The 26,128-nt window shown below is 37.7% G+C and overlaps 1 protein-coding gene across 4 annotated transcripts in view; it reads right to left on the reverse strand.

Moving 5' to 3' along the window:
- Nucleotides 1-26,128, reverse strand: part of IDE (insulin degrading enzyme) — a 101,653-nt gene that overhangs the window by 44,614 nt on the left and 30,911 nt on the right. For all 4 annotated transcript variants that reach the window (XM_046652381.1, XM_046652380.1, XM_046652383.1 and 1 more), the window contains exons 2-5: nucleotides 25,026-25,210; nucleotides 23,816-24,023; nucleotides 19,923-20,092; nucleotides 2,148-2,270 (exon numbers count right to left, since the gene is read on the reverse strand). In XM_046652381.1, the coding sequence (XP_046508337.1) occupies nucleotides 2,148-2,270; nucleotides 19,923-20,092; nucleotides 23,816-24,023; nucleotides 25,026-25,210 (686 nt within the window). The remainder of the gene's footprint in view (nucleotides 1-2,147; nucleotides 2,271-19,922; nucleotides 20,093-23,815; nucleotides 24,024-25,025; nucleotides 25,211-26,128) is intronic.

Consider the following 26,128-nt stretch of genomic DNA (forward strand, 5'->3'; position numbering starts at 1 on the left):
ACCATATTGTATACCTTAAACTTACACAACGCTGCCAATTATATCTCAGTAAAGCTGGGAAAAAAAAAACCCTTAGGATCTCCTGAAAAGTCTCAGGTGTATTAAAACGAAAGGAGAGTCTCTTCAATAAACGGTGTTGGGAAAACTGGACAGCTACATGCAAAAGAATGAAAGTAGACCATTCCCTTACACCATGCACAAAAATCAACTCGAGATGGATTAAAGACTTGAGTGTAAGGGGACTAGGCTCTAAACATCAGAGACATTTAACACTCTGGACCCGTCTACCTGTGGAAGGTACACTGGGTTACAGAGTATACCTTCTTCATTACCCTCTTATATCCTGGTTCCTATTCCAGGTTAAAATATATTTAGTTGTTTATTTCCTAACTACAAAAGTAACATCTGCCAATAGCAGAAAACAGGAAAACAAAAGCAAAAAGAAGAAAACAAAAGTCGTAAACCATAACCCCATGATTATGAGATTCTAGGAGTAGCTACCATTCATGCAGTATTTGCTACATGCCACGCACTATGCTAAATACTTTTTCTGCATTATCTCGATTAAACCCCACAACAAGTATGAGGTACCATGACCATTTTACAAATGCAAAAACTGAAGTTCAGAGAACTGAAGTAACTTTGTTATCAGCTCACAGCCACACAACTGAGTAGGTGGTATATTTAGAATTTGAACCCGGGGCTGGCCCGGTGGTGCAGTGGTTAAGTTCGCACATTCCGCTTCTTGGCAGCCCGGGGTTCGCTGGTTCGGATCCCGGGTGCCGACATGGCACAGCTTGGCACACCATGCTGTGGTAGGCATCCCACGTATAAAGTAGAGGAAGGTGGGCACGGTTGTTAGCTCAGGGCCAGGCTTCCTCAGCAAAAAGAGGAGGACTGGCAGTAGTTAGCTCAGGGCTAATCTTCCTCAAAAAAAAGAATTCAAACCCAAGCTGTCGGAACTCTAGAGCATGAGTTCTTAACTACTGTACCACATTATTACATTTCTGGTATATGTTTTCCTACTTTGTCATATGTCTCCCATTTATGTCTATTAGAATTTTTTATAAATCCCCAAATGGGATCATATAGCACATAGTGTTTTTATAGAGTGCTTGTTTTCTATTTAATAATAATTTCTATTAAATAATAATTTAATAAAATTGTTTATTCATTCGATATTTATTTACCAAGTACCTGTGATGTATGAAGCACTAACCCAGGCACTAGGGACAAAAAAGTAAACAAAACAGCTTTTATTCTCAAGTAACTTACATTCTGGTACAGCAGACAACGATAAACAAATATTTAGTATTTCAGGTGGTAACAAATATTATAAAGAAAAATAAAGCAGATAGGAAAATAGAAAGAGGGAGAAGGGATGTTATTTTCTATAAGACACTCTATTATATAACTATAACATCACTATTTAACTAATCTCCTATTAATGAACATTTAGATTATTTCTAACTTTTCACTAATAAATACTACACTGACAGAAACATCCTTGTACATCACCTGTTTGAACCACTCTGATTACTTCCTTAGACTGCATTTCTAGAACTAAAAGTGTATTTTTTAAGGATGATGCATCTTGTTAAACAGCCTTCCAGAAAGCATGGACCAATTGTGTAAATTGTATACATCACTAATACAGAAGACTACCTCTCCTCCATAATGGGCACTTCTTAAAACCAAAAACAAAATTAAGGTTATTTAATAGGGGGAAACAATATATTGTCATTAGTTAATTTGCATTTTAAAAATCAAACCTTGTTGTTTATATTCCAAAGAGATTTCCCAGCTAATCATTTGCCGTTTAATTTTTTTCCCATTTTTTTTAACTGTTTTAAGGTCACAACTGTCAATCTTTCCCTTTATACTTCCTTTCCTTATTTTTACAAGCTTAGAGCACCTACTGTTAATTTATATTTTCCTCAGGTCTCCATTTAAAATCTCCTAAGCTTTTTAGAACACAGGGAGTTAAAAACAAACCTCTCCACATATTCTCCAGTAAGGAGATCATTTTCAAAAGCCTCTGATCAGATAAAAGGCTCCATCTTATATCCTTCTTCCAACACTTTGAAAGAGCCAAAACGGAAAACTTACATTATCCAATTCTATGAAAAACTTTTAAGGTTTCTTACCTCGACCTAAAACACAAATAGCCATTAAGTTGGATGAATAATAAGTAGAATGGAATTTCAATAGCTCTTGTCTTACATCAATGCCTTCTTGGTTTGGTCTGGTCTCTAGAGTATATTTGTTACCTGAAAGAGAGGAAAAATATTTCTCAGAAAAAGCAAATTATGTGGACTTTACAGGTTTGTAATTATTACTGACATTGCTCTAAGGTGAACTTACAAAACAGAGTTCAAACTAACCCACATAATGACTAGTGGAGTATGTCTGAATGTAAGGTGGACAAACAGGACAGTATAGTACAAACTAGTAACATTTTAAACTAGAGAGTTCTCCCTCAGGAACTTAGATTGCTTTATAAACATTATACTTCTTAAAATCCTTATAAGATAGTAGGTATTATGAGCTCTTACAAGACAAAATGAGATCCACATGGCCTCCATTCACATTTACTTTAATTTTCAATTCCCTAAGTGCTCCATAATTAATTGAACATAGTCACTGAGGGATCTTTTTGGAACTTGCCAAGTTACTTGCGGAAAGAAATGTACTATTCCTGGCTGAAGCATTAAATTTGTGATGTGAATTCTCATGGATTTGATCTACACTGGTAAAAATAGGATGCAATGCTATTTTTATAAGTCTCAAGTGATGAATATAGTATACCACTATGAGATCTCTTATGAAATTTAATAACTAATTCCATTAGGAAAAAATATGCATGTCAAACGCAAATAGTCAAACTCTCTAAGTATTACCTTTCTAATAAAGATCTTGCAATTTACAGACAGGGAGATGGAATTTCAATAATTGATGTCTCTCCAAAAATGGTATCTTGACTAAAAATACCCTAAAATCCTAGTATATATAACTTTAATTATTGTTCCTGCTTACACTACTAAATGGGCTCCTGTCTTTCATCTGAAGAGAGGAAACTGTGACAGAACATACTCCTGATGTGGTTTTTTCTGCCTTGGGTTATTATAACGGCCGATGAACCGGCGCTGGGAGAGTCACTTTCACTAAACTGGCTATCTAGAGAGAGGCACCAGATGGCGTTCTCAGACCCAGTCATCAGCCTTGTAGAGCTGCATGGCACCCTGAGCATTCACGGCCCAGAAGGTTTGAATCAACAGGTCTAGTGGAGAGTGTGTGCAAGAAAAAAGCCTAGCAAGTACTCATTAACCTTTTCCTGGTAACAAAGCAATCAAATGTACTCATATTCACTAGCACTAGCCTGTCAGTCAAGTTTCCAGGTTCTTAACTAGTCCTCAGTTTCTCATGAAAGATCCAGTTAAATTCCAGATCTGCCCTACCTGGGGTCCTGAGACATGCCCTCACTCTACCTGAGGGATTCAGGTGCTCTTAAAGGTACCGAGAGTCCCAGCTCCTCAGGAAAAAAAAAAACAAAACAGCTTTTTGCTGGGTAATGATTTGAAGTTCTCTCATATCTCATATTAAAGTGAAACCTGAATATTGATGGTGCCTCCCTTTTCTACTAAATGAAGATTCTAAAAGCCTCAGTTTCAGAGGGACTAGTCTTCATCACCTCCTTAGTCATTTATACTGACAGGCTCCGATTCCTATAATTTGTGAACCAAGATCGACACACCGGGACACCAAAGTGGAGAAATTAAGTTTGATTTCAACAGACTATAAATGTGTTAGATAGAAATGAGATTTTTAGTCTAAATGTGACCTGATTTGCCTATTCACAATCTGGTCAATATTCTGGCTAAACAAAAATCTCAAATCCAAACTTACAAAGACCAAGACTATGACCTTCATCTAGAACTTCAAATTCTTTCAGGTTGACCGGCCATAGTTCATTCTGCTTTGATTTTAATGTATCTGAATACCTTACCATTCTAATCCCTACCCTTTATCTTTAGGTCTACTTTAAAACACAGAGATAAGGCAGCGACAGACCCCAAACACACTAAAACATGGATCACTGGCAAAATACTGACAACACTATATTAAAATGAGCCAAAGGACTACAACAGAATACTACACAGCAAAGAGAATGAATAATCCACTGTTTATATGCAATAGTATGGATGAACTTCACAACTTTAAGGTTGAATGAGAGAAGACAGACACAAAAAGAGTATACATTGTATCATTTCATTTAATAAAGCATAAAAGCAGGCAAAACTAATCTGGGTATGAGAAGTCAGAACAGAGGTTACCCTTGGCTGGGTGGATAGTGACTACAAAGGGATACAAAGAGGACTAGTGAGGTGCTGGCAATGTTTGATTTCTTGACCTGGTGCTGGTTCCATGGTGTGCTCAGTTTTTGAAAATTCAAAATCGTACATAAATAATAGAAATACATTCATTCATTCATTCAGCTGATTCTTCAAATAGCAGGAAAAGTAAAAACAACAATTTATACAAGCCACACACACATTTCTATATATTTACTATACTTCAACAAAAACTTAAAAGGAAAATGAGCTAAAAGAACCACCGTCAACAGCAACCTGGTTCACCTAAGCTACAAAACTCTAATGATACTGGATCTCTGGTCAAACTGCTAAACAGAAGCTCAATCACTTTTGTTCTGAAAGTAGCTTATAGCCGCAAATAGACACTATTCTATGAATCTACCTATTCATTTCTTTGCTGCCTAGATGTTTTCAGTCTTTCTAATACATGATGACAGAAGGAAACTGTGGTCCATTTGGGAACACAGCCAAGAATGGCAGTTGCGTACCCTTAGAAGCTCCTGTATTAGAAAGAAAAAAAGGTTCTCCCCTATGACTCTCCTGGGGTCAGGATAGTCAGCTCTCAATACATGACAGAGAAACATGGATACTAGATACAAATGGGCAGAAGAGTCAGGCTTGCTATTCAGTTTACTAACCCTTTTATAACAAATCCTTTAAAAGAGTTTTCTAAAAACAGGAAAGCTAGCTGGTGGAAGTTCTCAAGAAACAGCTAGATGAGGAAATGAAAGGAAAAGTAGGACATAAAGCACGGAATTCCAAAATCAGTCCTTAAATTACTGAGTGGACTCTGTTACTGTCAGCGCCAGGATCCCCAGGTAGGGAGGTGCAGAGGAACAGGCACTGGCATTGGTATTGGCAGAGCCATCCATGCTATCCATCTTCTGGTGGCATGACCTTGAACAAGTTACTTTACTAATTCTCTTAGGCTCAATCTCCTACCTTGACAGTGGTAGGCTCACATCAAATTAGAGAAAAAAAAATACACTTGAAAACACATAAGACTAATATTTAGCATCCAATAAATAGAACAGAAAGTCTGATGACACCAAGTGCTATTTAGGGTGTGGAGAAATGAGAACTCAGACGCTGCATGAGAGAGTGTTATTGAACCAACCACCAGAGGAAACAGTCTGGCATATCTGCTGAATCTGAAGATGTACATAGCCTACTATAACTCAGTAATTCCACTCCTAGAATTCCACTCCCAGTACCCTAGAGAACTCTGTGTACAAGGAAACACGTAGGAGAATGCTCACAGATAGCAGCACTGTTTCCTTAATAGGAAAATGGATAAATAATGGTACATGCATTCAATGAAGTTTTCAAATAGCAGCAAAAATAAAAATAAAAAATTTATCAGAGGTACACTCACCAATAAGGATAACTCTTACAAACAACATAACATTGAAGGAAAAGCTACCAGTGGCAGAGATCACTCACAATAAAATACCATTTTTATGTAGCTTAAAAAACGATACAATATGTTGCTTAGAGGTAAATACATGACTAGCAATGCTTTTATAAAGAAGCATGGAGGGGCCGGCCCTGCGGTGTAGTGGTTAAGTTTGGCATGCTCCGCTTTGGTGGCCTGGGTTTGTGGGTTCAGATCCCAGGTGTGGACCTACACCACTCACCAGCCATGCTGTAGCAGCAACTGACATATAAAGTAGAGAAAGACTGGCACAGATGTTAGCTCAGGGCTAATCTTCCTCAGCAAAAAAAAGTAGCAGCATGGGAACGATAATCACCAAACTGAAGATAGTGGTTCTCTCTCAGGTAGGGAGGAAAACGCAATTGGAGAAGTTACATCAGATGCTCAAACTATATTTGTAATGTTCTGTTTTTTCAAGTAGTGTGTAGAGAATGATCTGACAAATGCTTTTCTACCTATCTCTTTGACAACAAATAATAAATTTATAAAAAATGTTAAAGTATTTAACACTATACTTGACATATCGCAGAAAACAAACACACAATAAACAGCAGCTACTAATGCTATGATTTGAATTGTGGGAGGGACTTCTGGCTTCTGAGTGTATCATAAAAACTGTGGGCTGAAGTAGGAAAGCTAGCTCAGTAAATGGTCCAGGTGACTTTCCTCTGCCTAAGAATCCACATGTGGAGGAAATGTGAATATGGCTGGGATAACAAACACCAGTGTAGTCTCTAGACACCTAAGTGCTGTAATTTAGTTCTAACTCAGCTGGATTATTTACAACAAATTAAAATGCTACCAAAATCGTGAATCCTGCCTTTCTGGCTCTGTCACCATTAGAGTCAGCTCCAGCAGGAGACTGAGGGTGTCGGGGTGCTGGCCTGCTGGGGCCCTTCCACTCTGGGCCTGCCGGGAAAGAGCAGAGAGAGAGAGAGCAGTGGCTTGGCAGTTGGGAGTTTCAGGATTTCTTGTCCTGACTCTATCACGCAACCTTGGAAAAGTCTCCAAATATCTCCAAGGGGTCGTTTATCTTATCTGTAAAATAGGGGTAATATGGATACACGCCCCGTTGTTCAGAGCAAGGGCTCACCTCCTGACCCCTTCCTTTCCTAGCTGTGAGACACAGGTGAGCTTCTTCACCTCTCCGAGCCCCAGTTTCCTTATTTGTAAATAAGAATAATAAGAGAACCAACTCACAGGACCACTGTGAGGATTAAACGAATAATCTGTGCTATGGCTCGGTGCAGCATCTATCAGATAATAAGCACTTAATACGAACTTGGGTTGTTGAGAAGCTTACGAAAGTGATAATGGATATGAGGAAGGTTTTGTAAATTGTAAAGTTCAGTAAATGCTATTTTATATTTCCATACTAACACCTACTTTAAATTCTATTTTTTAAAAAACATTTACAAACAATACTAATGTATAAGAATGCTAATTTTCAAGGAAATAGAATTTATTTTCTGGGAAAATTCTGAAGCCAGCTATATATTTCTTACACTCTGTGGGAAGGAGTGAGGGTGAAGTTTTAGAAATCTGTTTAAGAAACTAGAGCTGTCTCCAACTGCATGTCCGATAAGGTTCTCAGAGAAAAGTCAACTTGATAGTCATAACCCTGAAAAATCTTAAACGTTCTCTGAAAACCCAAGATTCTTAAGGTTAGATTAATACATATGCGGTTAGTTACTTGGAATTATTATGAACTTTTTTAAAAAAAATCTCTTTCTTGGGGCTGGCCCCGTGGCTGAGTGGTTAAGTTCGTGCTCTCTGCTGCAGGTGGCCCAGTGTTTTGTTGGTTCGAAGCCTGCGCGCGGACATGGCACTGCTCATCAAACCACGCTGAGGCAGCATCCCACATGCCACAACTAGAAGGACCCCCAACAAGGAATATACAACTACGTATCGGGGGGCTTTGGGGAGAAAAAGAAAAAAATAAAATAAAATATTTTAAAAAAAAATGCTCTTTTAAAAAAAAAAACTCTTTCTTCTCACTGTATCAATCTTCTAAAAATCCTGGAAGAGACTAAAGCTTTTTGAGATTAAGAATTTTCCTATAAAATTAGAAAGGACAACTCTTTTACAGCTGGGTAAGTACATGCAAGTACAAGATGTGAGTTATGAGAGAGAAGGAATTGAAGTGAAAACCTCTTAAATGCCATAAGGCATGTACAGTTGATTAATCCAGTTCTAGCTTTCAGTAAATTTCTAGTTTTCCATTGACACATTTCCTAGCAAAGAAAAAACAAAAAAGACAATAACAAAATCCATGGAAAAATTTAGGGAATAATAAATGACTAAGTAGGCTGAAACATTAAATATTTTTATATCCATGAGTTGATCGTGATACTAAAAAAAAAAATTAGTCATCATTCATGGATGCTAGGGAACCAACTCAATATTTTGAAAACTGGTAAATGAAGGGAATGAGTCAAACATTTGTCCTGCCTTTCCTATAATAACTGTACCACTGGGTAGCCAGATAGTAGAAGAGATTTTCTTTTTTTAGCAGTAGTCAAGCTAATCAATATGAGAAGGAATAACAGAATTAGAATTAGACAGGTGATGCATCGAAGATCAATGGTTGCAACATCATAAATAGAAAACTAGACATTATGCGCCCCTGATGGAAGAACACATGAGCACCTATGAAGCCTTGTCCAAGAAAAGTCAAACATGAATCTGATGATCAAGCCTCTATATCCAATTGCCAATTTGTGGAGATACAGAGGACAGAGGAATATGTTAAATTACATTCCCAAAGATGCAATCTGGCTCTTCCTTCTGCTTAAGAAAATCCTAACCACCCTTCAGGAGAATTCAATTTGCAACTCCTCTGAGATCCCACAGAATTTAATTCTGGCAACCCTAAAGCAGGCAGAATAGAACAGTGGTTAAAAGCACCAGATCTGGGTTCAGATCCTGGCTCCAGCACTTAAAAGCTGAGTGACCCCAAGCAACTTAATTACCTTCTCTTAAGCCTTAGTTTACTCATCTGTAAGATGGAAATAATAAGAGCACGTACCTATTGGAGATATTGTGAGAATTAAGTAATCCCGGCAAAGTGCTGAACACAGCACTCAATAAAAATTAGCAAGAAGGAGGAGGAAGAGAAAGAGATAAAGATCCTGAAAAATCAAACTTGAGATTATACTTCAACGAAATCCTGGGTTTGCCTTGCCTCTCCAACTAAACTATAAGCACCCTGAATGCAAAGACATCGATTATACTTCTTCACATTTTCTAAGGCATTTTACATGTCGGGGGACTTTAAAAAAATACTTGTCAATTGAGAGAGAAAGAGAGATCATTTGGCCTCACTTATAACAACCTACTCAGACTCTTATAATCCTACAGCCCATGCTACAAAGCATCCTAGAGTAAACAATGAAGTAAGAAAAACGTCACCCACATCTGAAATGCAGCACCACCCTCTATTTCCACATGCCCTCCCACTTCGCCTTTCATTCCACCTGTTCTGTTTCCCTCACCCACATCTTGACTTCCTTTTATTTCCTTCCCAGCTGACTAAACCCAGTTGCTCCCATGGTGACTGTGGGGTTATGTTCACGAGAAACACATCACTAAAGAATAACGAGAATTAAGTTTTATCCTTTCCTGTTCCAAACTACCCTTAAAAATTCAATTGCTCCTGTTTTTATTCCATGTAAAGGCAAAGGAAAAAAAAAGGCAACAGGGCAGAGAAAAGACATCCAAATTATCAGGAACTATGGACCTAAAACTAAAGGTGTATGTGAATGATACATGAAGGGAAAAAGCCAATGTGGACACCAACCATGGGTTCAGTTCAAGAAGAGAATGACACTTCTCTAATAACATACTGCCCCATAATCAGTTCATCAAACCCACTGGCTCTTCAAGCAGCCTGTGACTGGCCACCTCACCCTTCATGACAAGGACCTTTTCAAAGTTTCTATGTCTTTCACAGCTACCAATCTGCTATTATATCGTTATTATAAAGGCTACTATCAGTTATTGAGCACTATTATGGCCACACTTTTTGCTAACTACTTCACATGCACAACCTCCTTTAATTCTCACATCAACCTGACACGGGAGGAAACAGGCTTACAGAAGATGAGAAACTTGCCCAGAGTCTCTCAGCTGGCCACTAGGAGAGCAGTCAAACCCAGTAGTGTCCAACTTTAGAGGCCAAATTTTAAACCACTTGGGAATATGCTAATGGAGGTGGGATTCCTGGTTGAAGTCTGAGGCTAGGAGAATCATACAAGGATTTAATGAAGACATATGTGTGGAGACAGACTTAGCACAGACTATCTATGAAAACAACTTTCAAACAAAGTCAATGACTCAAAACAAAAAAACGATTGCCAGATGTCAGTTTGAGAATGTGAGATCTGAGGATGGAACCCAAGACACAGGAGGAAGAAGAGCAATTTGAGGGCTTGTCCCATTTTGTCAGACAAAGGTTTGCAAAATCGAATGTTTAATAGAAAAAGACAGGTAACCTACATGTTTCTTTGACACAGACATACTTAAGTAGTAAACACACAGAGAGTCCTCACTTACACACAGAAGTGTGCTCTCTCTTGCTTATCTTGAAAAGTGTCACCCTTTCAGTCTTTCATTTTCCCATTTTTGTTAGATAAGCAGGAACAAGAAATATTTCACATTCTCTTTCAATTTTAAAATTGTGAAATATTTTAATACAGAAGTACAAAATTAACACTTATCTACTAACCACCCAGTTTTATCACTCTTCACATTGTTTTTTAACTTTCAAGCCCCCAGTTTTTTTGTTAATTATTTTATTGAGGTCACACTGGTTTATAACATTGTGTAAATTTCACGTGTACATCATTATATTTAGGCTTCTGTATAGACTGCATCATGCTCACCACCAAAAGTCTAGTTTCCATCTGTCGCCACACATATGCGCCCCTTTACTCCTTTTGCCCTCCCCCCCCACCTCCTTTCCCCCTGGTAACCACCAATCTAGTCTCCTTCTCTGTGTGTGTGTTTGTCTTCCACATGCCAGTGAAATCATACAATATTTGTCTTTCTCTGTCTGACTTATTTTGCTTAGCATAATACTCTCAAGGTCCATCCATGTTGTTGCAAATGGCAGGATTTATCTTTTTTATGGCTGAGTAGTATTGCATTGTATATATACATATCATTACTCTTTATCCATTCATCTGTTGATGGGCACCTAGGTTGCTTCCAAGTCTTGGCTATTGTGAATAATGCTGCAATGAACAAAGAACTGCATATATCTTTTTGAATTAATATTTTCATGTTCTTTGGATAAATACCTAGAAGTGGAATTGCTGGATCATATGGTATTTCTATTTTTAATTTTTTGAGAAATCTCCATACTGTCTTCCATAGTGGCTGCACAAGTTCGCATTCCCACCAGCAGTGTGTGAGGGTTCCCTTTTCCCCAGAGCCTCTCTAACACTTGTTATTTCTTGTCTTTTTAACAATAGCCATTCTGATGAGTGTGAGGTGATATTTCATTGTAGTTTTGACTTGGAGTTACCTAATAATTAGTGATGTTGAACATCTCTTCAAGTGTCTCTTGGCCATCTGCATATATTTTTGGAAAAATGTCTGTTCATATCCTCTGCCCATTTTTTGATCAGGTTGTTCGTTTTTTTGTTGTTGAGTTGTATGACTTCTTTATATATTTTGGAAATTAATCCCTTATTGAATATATGATTTGCAAATATTTTCTCCCAGTTTGTGGACTGTCTTTTCGTTTTGTTCATGGTTTCCTTTGCTGTGTAGAAGCTTTTCAGTTTAATATAGTCCCATTTGTTAATTTTTTCTTTTGTTTCTCTCACCTCAGGAGACATGGTATTCAAAATATGCTGCTAAGACTGATGTCAAAGAGTGTACTGCCTATGTTTTCTTCCAGGAGTTTCACGGTTTCAGGTTTTACATTTGTCTTTAATCCATTTTGAGTTAATTTTAGTGTATGGTATAAGACAATGGTCTACTTTCATTCTTTCACGGGTGGCTGTCCAGTTTTCCCAATACCATTTACTGAAGAGACTTTCCTTTCTCCATTGTATGTTCTTGGCTCCTTTGTTGAAGATTAGCTGTCCATGGATGTATGGTTTTATTTCTGGGCTCTCAATTCTGTTCCATTGATCTGTGTGTTTGTTTTTCTGCCAGTACCATGCTGTTTTGATTACTATAGCTTTGTAGCACATTTTGAAGTCAGGGATTGTGATGCCTCCAGCTTTGTTCTTTTTTCTCAGGGTTGCTTTGGCTCTTCAGGGTCTTCTGTTGTTCCATAAAAGTTTGAGGATTCTTTGTTCTAGTTCCGTGAAAAATGTTAGGATTCTGATTGGGATTGCATTGAATTTGTAGACTGCTTTAGCTAATATGGACCCCCACTCCCACCCCACTGGGAAGGATTTGCCCTGAGCTAACATCTGTTGCCAATCTTCCTTTTCCCCCCGCTCCCTAAAGCCCCAGTACATGGTTGTATATCCTGGCTGTAAGTCATTCTATTTCTTCTAGGCAAGCCACCGCCACAGCATGGCAACTGACAGATGGATGGTGTGGTTCCATGAGAGGGAAAACAATCCTGGGCCGCTAAAGTGGTGACAGTGTTAAATTTTAACCACTAGGCCATCAGGGCTGGCTTGGTATTATGGACATTTTAACTATGTTTATTCTTCCAATCCATGAGTACAGAATATCTTTCCATTTCCTTATGTCTTCTTCAATTTCTTTCAATAATGTCTTATAGTTTTCAGTATATAGTTTTTCACTTCTTTGGTTGAATTTATTCCTAGGTATTTTATTCTTTTCGTTGTGACTGTAAACAGGATTGTATTCTTGATTTCTCTTTCTGCTAGCTCATTGTTAGTATATAGACATGCAACTGATTTTTGTATGTTGATTTTTTACTCTGCAACTTTATTCATTAATTATTTTTAATTTTTTAAATTTTTTGTATGTGTGTGAAGAAGACTGGCCCCAAGCTAACATCTGTTGCCAATCTTCCTCTTTTTGCTTGGGAAAGATTGTCACTGAGCTAGCATCTGTGCCAATCTTGCTCTATTTTACATATGGGATACCACCATAGCATGGTTTGACAAGCAGTGCTAGGCTGCACCCAGGATCCCAATCTGCAAACCCTGGGCTGCCGAAGCGGAATGTGTGAACTTAACCACTAGGCAATAGGGCCAGCCCCTCTAATCATTTTCTGGTGGATTCTTCAGGTAATACTGCCATTTTATCTTTTGTTTTCTGCTTGTCCTATTTTTCCACTGTTTCTTTCTCTTGTATTTTTGTCTGCCATTGGAGTTTGGTGGTTTTCTGTGACGTTTTTCTCAGTTTTCTCTGTTTATGATTTGTGACTCTGCTCTGATTTTCTGTTTAGTGGTTACCATGAGGTTTGTACAAAAGATCTCATAGATGAGACAGTCCTTGTTTTGCTGATAGCATCTTATCTCCATTAGCCTATGCAGGTTCTGTCCTCTTCCTTTTCCCTTTCTATGTTTTTGTTACCACAAATTATCCTTTTTTGTGTTGTGAGCTTGTGACCAAACTCAAGTAGTTATAATTATTTTGGATGCCTTTCTCTCCCTTTAGTCTTTATGCTATAATTAAATGTTTACTAACCTATTCTGGTAGAGTTGCAATTTTCTGACTCTGTTTATCTCCTTGCTCAAAGCTTTGTAAACCTTTGCCTTTTTGTTTCAGGTAGGGGGGTTCCTTTTAACATTTCTTACAAGGCAGGTAGTGGCAATGAACTCCCTCAGCTTTTGTTTGTCTTGCAAAGCTTTTATTTCTCCCTCATATCTGAAGGATACTTTGCTGGAGAGTATTCTTGGCTGATATGTTTGAATATTGAAAGACAAAACTATCATTCTACTTTCTCCTAGCCTGTATAGTTTCTGCTGAGAAATCTGCTGATAACCTGCTGGGGGTTCCTTTGTAAGGTGTTTTCTCTCTGGTCACGCTTATATTCTTTCTTTGTCATTGACTTTTGACAGTTTTAATATTATATGCCTTGGAGAAGGTCTTTTTGCACTGAGATAATTAGGAGTTCTATTAGCTTCATATACTTGTATATGCAGTTCCTTCCCCAGGTTTGCGGAGTTCTCAGCTATTATTTCTTTGAATGGGCACTCTGTTCCTTCCCTCTCTTCTCCTTCTGGGCTACCTATTATCCTATGTTGCTTTTTCTAATTGAGTCAGATATTTCTCATAGAATTTCTTCATTTAAAAAAAAATCTTAATTCTCTCTCCACTCCCACCTGAACTGTTCTAGATTTCTATCTTCGAGCTCATTAATTCTTTCTTCCATATGGTCAGCTCTATTTTCAATGCTTTCTACTTTATTTTTCACCTCATTGTGTTGTTCATCTCCAGAACTCCAGTTTGGTTTTTTTTCAGAGTTTCAATCTCTTTGGTGAAGTACTCCTTCTGTTCATTAATTTTATTCATGAGCTCATTGAACTCATGAAAACTCTGAGTGTTCTTGTAATTCATTGAGTTTCTTTATTACAGCTATTTTTGAATTCTCTGTCAGTTACAGTGCAATCTTCTGTGACTTCAAGTTTGGTTTCTGTAGAGTTGTCATTTTCTTTCTGTTCTGCAGTGTTACTGCAGTTCTTCACAGTATTGGATGAGGTGATCCTCTGCTGACGCATTTGTGGTGGTAAACACCTTTCTTATTTGGGTACAGCTTTGCTTACTTTGGTTCTGAGCTGCTTCTGGTTGTATTTGAGAGCCTGCACTTTCCACCCTTCACTGGGCTCTGCTAGAGGTGTCATCAGTGCCCTCCTTGTGCTGCTTGTGCCTCTGACGTTGCTGGTGTCTTGCTGCTTATGATGTCACTGTAGTCTCAGACGTCACCATTGGGATCTCTCTGGCGTTCTGGTGTGCTGTTGAGGGAGCCCTTTGTTGGTCAATGGATGTCTGACTGGTTGTAAGTTAGAGGGGAGAGACAAATGGAACAACTCACTCTGCCATGATGCTGATGTCACTCCTCACTCTTCACATTTTGCCATATTTGTTACAAATTCCCTCCCCCAGTAATAAAACATTAAGGTCAGAGCTAAAGTCTCTTCCCTTTCTCTCTCTCTGTCTCTCTTCCCAAGGATACTAATCAAAATTTAGTCATTCTTGTGCATATTTTATACTATATTATATACATACATAGACATTAACAATATGCTATATGTACTGTTTTGCCTGTCTTCAAATTTTATAGAAAGCTATCATACTAAACATATTCTGCAACCTATATTTTGCACAAAATATTTTGCTCTTTATCTAGTTTGATACATGAGTTCTAGCTCATTTTAACTGCTCAAGAATATTCCACTGTATGAACACACAAAAATGTACTTAGTTTACTCAACTGTTGACATTTAAGTCATTTCCTATTTTTCACTAGTTCAAAAACTGTTTCATGAACATTTTTTTATCTGTTTCTCATGCACATCTGCTAGAGGTGTTTCTCTCCAGGGTCTATGTCAAGAAGTGGATTCCCTGGGTCAAAGGGCATAGGCATCACTTTATGAGATATTGCCAAATTGCTTTACAAGGTAGATGAACCAATTTATTTTCCCACCAACAGGGTATGAGGTTCTGTTCTTCTACATCCTCACCAACACAATACTTAGCTGTGTCTGACTTTCAACTGTTGCCAACCTGATAGGTGTGAAATGGTATCTCATTATTGTTTTATTTTGTATTTCCCTGATTACTAGTAAGTTGAGCATCTTTCCTATGTTTACTAGCCATTCAAATATCCTCTTCTGTGAATTCCATATTCATATCCTTTGCCTATTTCTCTAGTGAGCTGTCTTTTCCTTTAGTTTTTTACTTGTAGAAGTTTTCATCTGTTATATGCTTTGCAAATATCTTCACTGGGTACGCAGCTTGTCTTTTTTGTGTCTCTATTGAACAGAAATTTTAAATTTTAATGAAGTCAAATTTATCTTTAAACCTATGGTTTGTCTTTATCTCTAAAAGATATGATTTGTGCTTTGTGTGCCTAAGAATGTTTTCCTATCTTAAGATAGAAAACCCTCTCCTATATCTTCTTCTAAATGTTGTAAAGTTTTCTTTTATAATTAGGTCTAATTGACCTGAAATTTATTTTTGTGCATAGTGTGAGATGAGATCTAATTTTTCTTATTTCGACATGGATACCTAATTGCCCCTGCACCAGTTATTGAAAAGTCCATCCTTTCCTTACTCATTTGTAATGTACCTCTCTGGCTTATGTCAAGTTTCCACATATTTGTGGATACGTTTCTAGGATCTATAATCTGTTCTGTTATCTTTGTGTATCCTTGCACCAATTCCACTACTGCAACAACTAGAACTTTAGTTCTAAGTTCAAAGAAGCTGTCCCTGTTTTGTTGTTCTTCAAAATTATCTTAGATATTCTTGGCCCTTTACTCTTTCTTATTAATTTTATAATCAGATTATCAAGTTCCTAAAAAAAAAACTTCTAGGGCTTTCAACTGGCAGTGCATTGAATTTAGATCAATTTGGGGTGAATTTACCTGTGTGATATTGAGTTTACCCATTCAGAACATGACTTATCTCCCCATTTACTCAGGCATTCTTTTATAACCATTACGTATTTCTTGTTCTTTTGTTAGATTCATTTCTCAATACCTTATAGCTATTTTTATATTGTGAATTAAATCATTTTTCCTGAAGCATTTTTCTGATTGACTACTACTGATACAAGAATGCAATTTTAGTGAGTTTCTCTTATTTTGGCAACCTTGGTGAATTATCTTATTTCTAATGGGTGATTGGAAGATTTTCTTGAATATTTTTACGCAATCATACAATGTGGAAATAAGAAAGGTTCTTTTGCTTTCTTTCTACCTCTTACATACTACATTTTTTCCTTGACTTACTGCAATGATTAGTATATATATAGTAGGGCAGACCAAAAAAGTGATTAGAGGGTATTCTAGTTTTGTTTTTGCCTTTCAGTGGAAATCTTTTTGAAACTTCACCATTAACCATGATGTTTGACACAGGTTTTTATCAGCTCAAGAGCTTTTTGTTTTGTTCATGAGTGAGTGCTGAGTTTTACCAAATAAAACTTTGAGTTTTACCAAAAAAAGTTTTTCTGACTCTACTGAAATGACTGCTTATCACTTGGCATTATTTAAACTGTGAACCCATGCATTTGATTTAATGAAATAAATTTAATATATTGGCAGACTAGAATTTTTTTAAAGAAACAATACAACAAGAGGTTACCAGACTACAAACCAAGATGTAAGATAGATATTGTTTGGTAAAACTTTTGTCTCAGCTGTTTACACAAACACACATATATGTGCTCTGAGCTGCTAAGTAAAATATGGTTCTTACTGGATTGTATAAAAAAAGTTTGTAAGCCACTGTACTATTTTCTATATACATATATATATATATATATTTTTTTTTAGGAAGGTTAGCCCTGAGCTAACATCTGCTGCCAATCCTCCTCTTTTTGCTGAGGAAGACTGGCCCTGAGCTAACATCCATGCCCATCTTCCTCTACTTTACATGTGGGGCACCTGCCACAGCATGGCTTGATAAGCAGTGCATAGGCTGGCACCCAGGATCCAAACTAGTGAGCCCTGGACCACTGAAGTGGAACGTGCAAACTTAACCACTGCACCACCAGGCTGCCCCCCTCTATACTGTTTTTGAAGCATGAAAAACCAGTGAAAAGGACAAACATCTTAAGGTTTTCTCAAAAATAAATAACACAACACTTGTTTTCTGTTCATTTAAAAATACCCAGCTTTTCCTGATATTATTATTTAAATAATATTATAGCAAATTTAAATATTATTATAATAAATTATAACAAAATATTATTACTTAAATAATATTTTAATATTTTAAATATTAATATTAAAATAATAAATCATAATCCCTTGATGGACAAAAGGGTCCATGTTCACAGAAACATCTGAAGTCACTCAAAAATAACAGATGTAAATTAAGCATGAATTACTGACAAAGATTCAAGGATCACTTCTGCAAAATTTTATGTATGTGTAATATCTGGGGCTAGGCTACGCAGCTTTTGTCATATTTTCAAATGTATCTGTGACCTTAAAAATGGACAGGACCTCTACTCCAAAAAGTTCAACGTTAGTTTATATTCCCCAAATCAGAAGGTAACCTGACATTCGCATTATTTATACATATCATATTTTCACTCATCTGTGAGCTGTTTATATTTCCTCATACTTTGCTCACTAACTGCCTAGACTCGTCAGTGGTTATAACAACAAACATGCCCTCAAATACCACTCACACATACCTGACCATTCAGTGTTTCTCTCTGCCCATCACTCCTGAAACCCTCTTCTAGGACATTTTAAGATTATTCTTCACTTGTGACCAGAAGTAATATCACTCACGTTATTCATTGGATTTATTTCTGGAAGATTTGAGCCTGCTTCCTGATTATGCTGATCATGACCTGTCACCAGTGAGGCTGTGTAAAGGAGGGCAACTCCTGAAGAGGCGCTCCACCACGCTCTGCACAACAGCAGCAGTGCTGGCCCAGGCGTCTAACCTATCAAAGCGGCTCCTTAAAGGACAACAATCATGTGGATCTAATGATTCTGACATTTGCTTTCTAATCCTCACGTTCCCTTTTTGATATCCTACATATGCTGATGTTCTCTATGAAAGCCGCTTTTCAAACAACTCAGCATTACACAGATATTGTAGGGACCACGGTAATCATCTTAGAAATGATGCTGATACTGAATGCCAAGTACTGTGAGTCTGAAGAATACAATATTGCTGCTTCTAACTGCAATTTTTAAAAACTCTTTCTGATTCTGTCAGGCTATGTTAATTCCCTAGCTGCTGTTGGATATATCAGAATGATATCCAAAATGAAAGAAAGCTATCTTTACAGTCTTAAAAGTAAGTCCCCCAAATTAACTTATAAGCAAAAAGTTGTAAGTGTACTAAACGATCTATTATTTTCATGTAATTTTATAATCCCCAAAGCAGGATTTTAAAATCACAGCAACCTGTTAATGATTACATCTGGTGTGTGGGACTAGCAGAAATAGATGAGGAAAAGGGAGACTTCTTGTTTTTGCTTTTTATTTACTTTAAACACTTCTGTACTGCTTAAATATTTAAATTAAATGTACTTTTTAATGAAAAATTGAATAAAGAAAAAGTTACAATTATGAAATCAAGAATCTCCACATTTTATTCTACTCCCTGTTGTGCCCTCTAACCTCTAATCTCCTTCCAGGAGACGGCGGCACTTGGAGAGCAGGGACCCTGTGTGTTCTGTTTCCTATATAGCATCTCCGAAGCAGATGCTGTACATCTGGATGAGTAGAGGTGGAGGTGATGAGAGCAGGCGAATTCAACAAGCCTTGAAGTGAGCATTGGAGATACTCTTCTATTTGGAAGGTAGACTTCAGAATAAAAGCATCTATTATCTTCTCCCTTTGAAATACTGGTTATTATCTATTCACAGCTCTAACTCCTCTGCTCCTTAAATATTTAGATCCCTATTTGAATGGAATGACCAGAGTAACCTTCTAGAGGCCAAATAATTGCTTAGGTCACTATCACTACAATTTTGAGAATATCATCCTGAGTATTACACATAAAGTCCAATGCCAAGGGCTCAACTCTTGTTTAACATCCTTCTTTTTGAACCACTAGCCAAAATGCTAGTCATCTGTTAAAGGGAGTACAACTACTTCATTCTTATTGTTTCTAAACTCTGAATTCAATTCTATACCTTGTTATCCAACAAACTTGCTTCATACTTGGTCACTATTATTATTACTATTAGGTGCACTAAGCTTCAGCCTCATCTCAGGTCAGGAGTCACAAATAGAGGTGCCTACATAGGAACCAGGCAGATACCATAAGGACAAGGGCATGGTTTAAGAAACAGTGGGGAGTAACAATGATGTAACAACCACTTCTCAGCTCCAGACTGAGTTTATAAAAAAATAAGGCAGGCAGAAATGAGGAGTTCTGAAATCTACTATCCTGAACTGTAAAATACAATACTGTGCAAAGGGGCCTTGGGTTTAAATGAGGTCAAGGAGAACGAATGCACGAAGCTGCCGTTGACAAACCTGTCCCAAATTTGCTGAACGGGTGTTTGGGATTCCCGGTAGCTTTTTCCAGCTGAAAGAGTCTCCAAGCATCATTCATCACATTCTTCTCATGTTCTGAATCAACTGCATTCACCTCTCTGTCTTTGCAACTCTCATCAAACAAGGGGCACAGGAAAAATTGTGCAAACCTAAGGGTGTGAAACATAATTAACAATTTGAAAGCTGCTATTTTAAGAGTGGCCTTTTAAAAATATGTTTGAAACTTAACAGACAGGAAATACGAATTCTACAGAATCAGAAAGAACTACCATTGCTACTAAGAAAAAAAAAACATATGTTCTAAGTAACAGAAGAAAAATATAACATTGGACATACATAAATTCAGAGAAGTCAATCTACCCCAGAGATGTTAGATAATTAGTGAAAATATAAAAAGATTAATGCCTCTGATTACGACACCAATTCCCAGGTGTTTTTTCCACACCATCAAGCAATTCTCTGACACCAGCTAGATGTCCTACAACTCAACTCAATTCTGACACTCTCTACCTGGGCAATAGCATCAGATCCCACAGGTTAAGGGCTCAGTCTTACAAGACTACCCCCTGCCCTCCAACTTCAGACGCCAATTGCAAGTCCAGGTTGTCACCTAGGCTTCTGACCAACTTTCTGAACAGTAGATCAGAAGTTCCACAACCTCCTCCTTGGGTTCAGTTAATTTGCTGGAGCAGTTCACAGCCTCAGAGAAACATTTTACCTACTAGATTTATCAGTTTATTATAAAAGAATGTAACTCAGGAACAGCTAGATAGAAGAGATGCATAAGGCAAGGTGTGGGGAAAGGCACGGAGCTTCTATGCGCTTTGAGCATGGCAACTCCCCCATCTCCAAGCTTCTGGGTTTTAGGGAGACTTCATTACCTAGGCATGATTGACTAAATCATCGGTCATTGGTGACAGGACTCAATCTCCAGCCCCTCTCCAGCGTCCTTAGAGGTCTGGGGGTGGAACTGAAAGTTCCCACTCTCTAATCACACGGCTGGTTCCCCTGGCAACCAGCCCCCAACCTCAGGTTACCTAGGGGCTTTCCCCCAACTCACCTTATTAACATAACAAAGACACCTTTATTGTACTCCTCACTTAAGAAATTTCAAAAGTTTTGGAGCTATGGGCCAGAACCAGGGACAAAGACCAAATATGTATTTCTTCTTATAAATCACAATATCACAACACCAAAAAGTCAAGACAGACTAATGGAGACAGCAGCAATCTATTTAAGATTTGCAACGTGTCAAGTCTACGAAAATCCTTGTCATATATGGTTAATTTAAAAAAGGAGGGGCCAGCCCCATGGCTGAGTGGTTAAGTTTGTGAGCTCCGCTTCAGCGGCCCAGGGTTTCACTGGCTCGGATCCTGGGCGCAGACATGGCACCGCCCAGCGGGCCATGCTAAGGCAGCGTCCCACATAGTACAACTAGAAGGACCCGCAACTAGAATATATAACTATGTACTGGGGGGATTTGGGGAGAAGAATTAAAAAAACAAAAAACCAAGAAGATTGGCAACAGTTGTTAACACAGGTGCCAATCTTACAAAAAAAAAAGGAAAAGGCAGGTGATGGTTCTTAGCCAAATAAATCTTAAATTTACAGTTTTAGGTGTAATTTCACTAAGACGCAGGTATTTTACGGCAAACTAAGTGACCTACTTTTAAAAGGCTCTACTTGAATATTTTTTTCTTCTCATGGAGAAAAACAAACCTACCTACCTTAATTAGTGGAAGAAAATAAAGGAGTGAAAAACCTGTGACACAGTAGTTTGACTAAGACATAATTATGGGCTTTTAAGAAATATTAAGAGAATTTAAAAATTTTAATAAGCAGTGATTCAACAAATAACATGGCACATGTCTCTAACTTAAGTAAACAATATGCCTTCCCTGAGGTTATTCTTTAACAATAGTACCAAAGTTTAACTAAGATACCTTTAGTTAATAAATTAACTCTCCTATATCAGGTTGCAATTTAAATCATGATTTCATATAGTAGTTCTTCTTAAGAAATTTTAGACCCTATCTTATAAAAACAAGATCCAGAATTCAGATGAAGCCAAGAGCAGAGGCTCTGTCTGAATGGAACTACTATTCAGCGGGCCTAAGAGACTTCTGGGTTTATGAACATCTCAGCAACTGCACCTCACAGTCCACCTGTCAAAGAGGCTGTTATCACTACTTGATTTTTCTTTTTTTTGAGGAAGATTAGCCCTGAGCTAACATCTGCTGCCAATCCTCCTCTTTTTGCTGAGGAACGCTGGCCCTGAGCTAACATCCATGCCCATCTTCCTCTACTTTATATGTGGGAAGCCTGCCACAGCATGGCTTGATAAGCAGTGTGTAGGTCCACACCTGGGATCTGAACAGGCGAAACCCAGGCCCCCGAAGTGGAATGTGTGAACTTAACCCCTGCAGCCGCACTTGATATTTATTTCAAGCACATAGTGAATACAATACCGTGCTAAGCACTTCACACATACCAATCCAAAGAGAAACTCCATCTATCTGGAGTCTATAATCAAAGATATATGGAAACAGGTATTTCTGGACATGTAACCTCTTTTACCCACCTCAATACATTCAGGCTGGGGAAAGTGCCTAACAGCTACATACCATAGCTGGATAGGCCCATATAAAGGGTCATGATTATGACCCAGTATAATCAATTTTTTTTAAAAGATGCTCTTACACAAGTGGTTTTTTCACTCTGAGCCAAATAACAGGCATCCCCCATCACAGAGAGATCTATTATATGAACATCTGCTATAGCATCTGTAAAGCAGGAAATTAAATTCAGTGTATGATCCCAGGGAACTCATTAATGGAAGTCCTCTGGGAATACGTATAAAAGATGATTACATCTCAAAGCCAGTGCCTAAAGATTGAAACACAAGCTAAAATAAGTAGGAAACAGGCTACTTTGACCCAGTCATGTATTCTGAACCCATGCCTTTGCCTTTTTAGTGTTCTCCGCACTAAGGAATAAATTCAAACTATTAGGTTTTAAAAAAATATGACTATTGGGAGGGCACAAAGGGTGAAGTCGTATACCCACAACATGACTAACAATAATGTACAACTGAAATCTCACAAGGTTGTAATCTATCATAATCTTAATTAAAAAAAAAAAGAGCACCTGAACTAAAAGAAAAAAAAATGACTATTAATAATATAAGTAAGCAAATAAAGCTGGCAATTACTAAAACCACAAAGTCAGACTTCAGACAGCTCCTTTAAAAGCTGCAGAACTACGTAGGCCTTCTTGGTAACACAGAAAACTATAAAACTTCACCAAGGAAAAATCACACTTTGAATAATGAATCAAATCACTGATACAAAAAAAAAAAATCAGAAATTGTTAGCTGTATAAATAAACTGACTAAGACATTAAATGGGCCTCATGGAGCTCACTCCAGAAAACACTTTCACAAAATGTCCCCAGGGTTGAAACAGGAGGTCAAAATATCCTGAATAGGATATTCAAGTTCTAACGTTCTGGAACAGGAGTAGGTTTGAAAAGAGATCCACTATTGCAGTTCATTCTTCATCACACGCTTCATGTATAATACCGCTTAGAATGGGAAGGCTCGGAGAGAATTTTATAAGTCAATAAAATATAGTCAATAAAATATTTCATGGGCCTGAAGCCTGGTTTGAAGTCATGCCATTATTTTTCTACCACAAAGTAAATATATAACATCACTCATTATGTTTTTCTGTTTTATAAAATACAGGGGGGAAAAATACCTGTTAAAATACCTCTCGTTAAGCTATAAAGCTGTGAAAATATCTTTGTAAAAATAAAAATAGTAACATGATAAGTGTGCCAAGCTGGATCATTTGTAGACTATTCAGCATTACCTGTCTAGGGCACCTTCTAGGTGTTCATGGGAAACATCGAAATAGTAATTGGTATGCTCTCCACTAGTAAAGGCATTTGAACTTCCTGCATGCTCACTGAGAAACTGGCTGTATTCATTTTCTTTAGGGTATTTCTTTGTTCCCAAAAATAGCATATGTTCACAAAAATGACTTAAGCCAGCGATATTTGGAGGATCTGACAATGAACCTGAAAGAGAAGAGAAAAATACATATAATCATTTTTTATGTTGACAGCTATGAGTACAGATAAATTACAGATGATTTGGAACTTATATTAGCATGACAATTCCAACTGAATGATCAGAGACAGTTAAGCATAGGCTGCTGTAGAATGGTATTGTTTAGATTCTAGCCCCAGTTTTTGCCATTAATTAGTTGATGATCTTGGGCAGACGACTTAACCTCTCTGGACACTAGTTTTCTCAAAAATCACAATTGAGGGAAAGAAAGCATTGAATTCACTGTTTTATGCAGGAGAGAATACAGCGTAGTGCTCAGAGCATAGGTTTGGGGTTAGCAGCTCTACTACCAGTGAAACTGTGAGCACAATACTTTATCTGTCTTGCCTCAGTCACTTTTTTCTATATCTACCTAACTTAGAGAGTTGTATGAATACAAATTAGATGATATTTGCAAGGCACACTGCGTTGTACTTGGTAATAATTATTTGTTCAACACATAATGGTTATGACCTTATTTCCTCAATTCTAAAACGCCATGGACTTAAATAAAAGCTTTTCAGGGAGGGGGAAAAACATGCCTCACTAAAAGTACATATAGATAAGAAGCAACTTGATTAAAGCAGCCTTAAATGTGGAAGAAATGTGCACACAAGAATCTAGGAAATATGACATTTCCTAGTGCACCAAAAGTGAATGAAAGTGAAAGCGTTCAAACTGTTACTGTAAAGGATGGGGATGAATTTCCTTGCTGCTAGGTCACCTTAGCTGGGAACCTAACAACCTAACCCAGCTGGTATGTAACCTTTACATAACCCTTGGTAAATGTAAGGTTATTTGACTTAGACACTCGTAGATTACCAACAGCTGTACAGGGCTACTGCGCAAAGTAACGTACATCAAACTGGTAACTACAGGTCTTTATTTGCACAAATATGAAGAGTTCTAATAAATGTCAACATTAGGCCAATGAAACTGAACAAAGCTTAATTCACCATTTTAAATTGTACCTATGTGGACATCAAGGGCTGCAGATGATTTATCCGTGGTGGGATCGCTGATGAGAAGTACTTTGATACCATTGGCCAGTTGTAGCCCACGATATTCTCGCTTATCTTCAGGAGATTTGATAATATGATTTCCTAGTCTCTTGATAGCTGGATTATTCATTTTGCTGTAAGTCTTTTTTTGGAAACTGAAAAGAAAAAAATTATTAATTGCTGGATTGTAGCTGCCTTTCTTTTTAAAGAACAAAGAGTAACATCAAGCAAACCCACATAATACATCATCAGAAATAAAAGTATGTAGAGGAAATTTTTTTTTTTAAGATTTTATTTTTCCTTTTTCTCCCAAAGCCCCTGGTACATAGTTGTGTATTTTTGGTTGTGGGTCCTTCTAGTTGTGGCATGTGGGATGCTACCTCAGCATGGCTTGATGAGCAGTGCCACGTCCGCGCCCAGGATTTGAACTGGTGAAACCCTGGCCCACTGAAGCAGAGCAGCGAACTTTAACCACTCGGCCACGGGGTCGGCCCCTGGAGGAAATTTCTTATGGCCTATCTACAGGGTACAATCATTCCTCTGCTCCCTCTGACCCTTCATTCTTTCAGAGAAATGCTAACAATATTGTTTTTGGGGGAGCCATATTTCTATCTAGGAGAGCACATGGAGGGTGATTTGAGATAAGATGGGTTAGGCCATGAGTTGGTCGTTGTGCTGACCTAGAAGAGTTGTCAATTACCAACTGCTTTCCCACCTATTTCAAAAATATCTACTATTTCAGAAGTATCAGAGTAAGTAAGGTGAGAGGTTGTGTGAGAATTATTAATGGATTAGCCAAAATATTGCTCAATCTGATGATATTCAAAGATAGGGCAGACCTGGAACTCATAGGTCTGATAAGCACAAGCTCAGAACACAGGGAACAACCCCCAATGAGAAAAAATCCTGTGAAGTCCTAATACAAAATAAGAGACCTAGGCTGTCCTAAGAAGGCAGCAAAAGTAAGGATATAAAAACAAACAAACAAAAAGTTGGAAGGACTCCAAGTAATTTTTCATAAGCTGGTGAAGAGCTGAATGTCAGAGCAGGAACAGTCCAGTGATCTTAACAGA

This window comes from Equus quagga, chromosome 2, assembly GCF_021613505.1.
Source record: "Equus quagga isolate Etosha38 chromosome 2, UCLA_HA_Equagga_1.0, whole genome shotgun sequence".
NCBI classification, from domain to species: domain Eukaryota; kingdom Metazoa; phylum Chordata; class Mammalia; order Perissodactyla; family Equidae; genus Equus; species Equus quagga.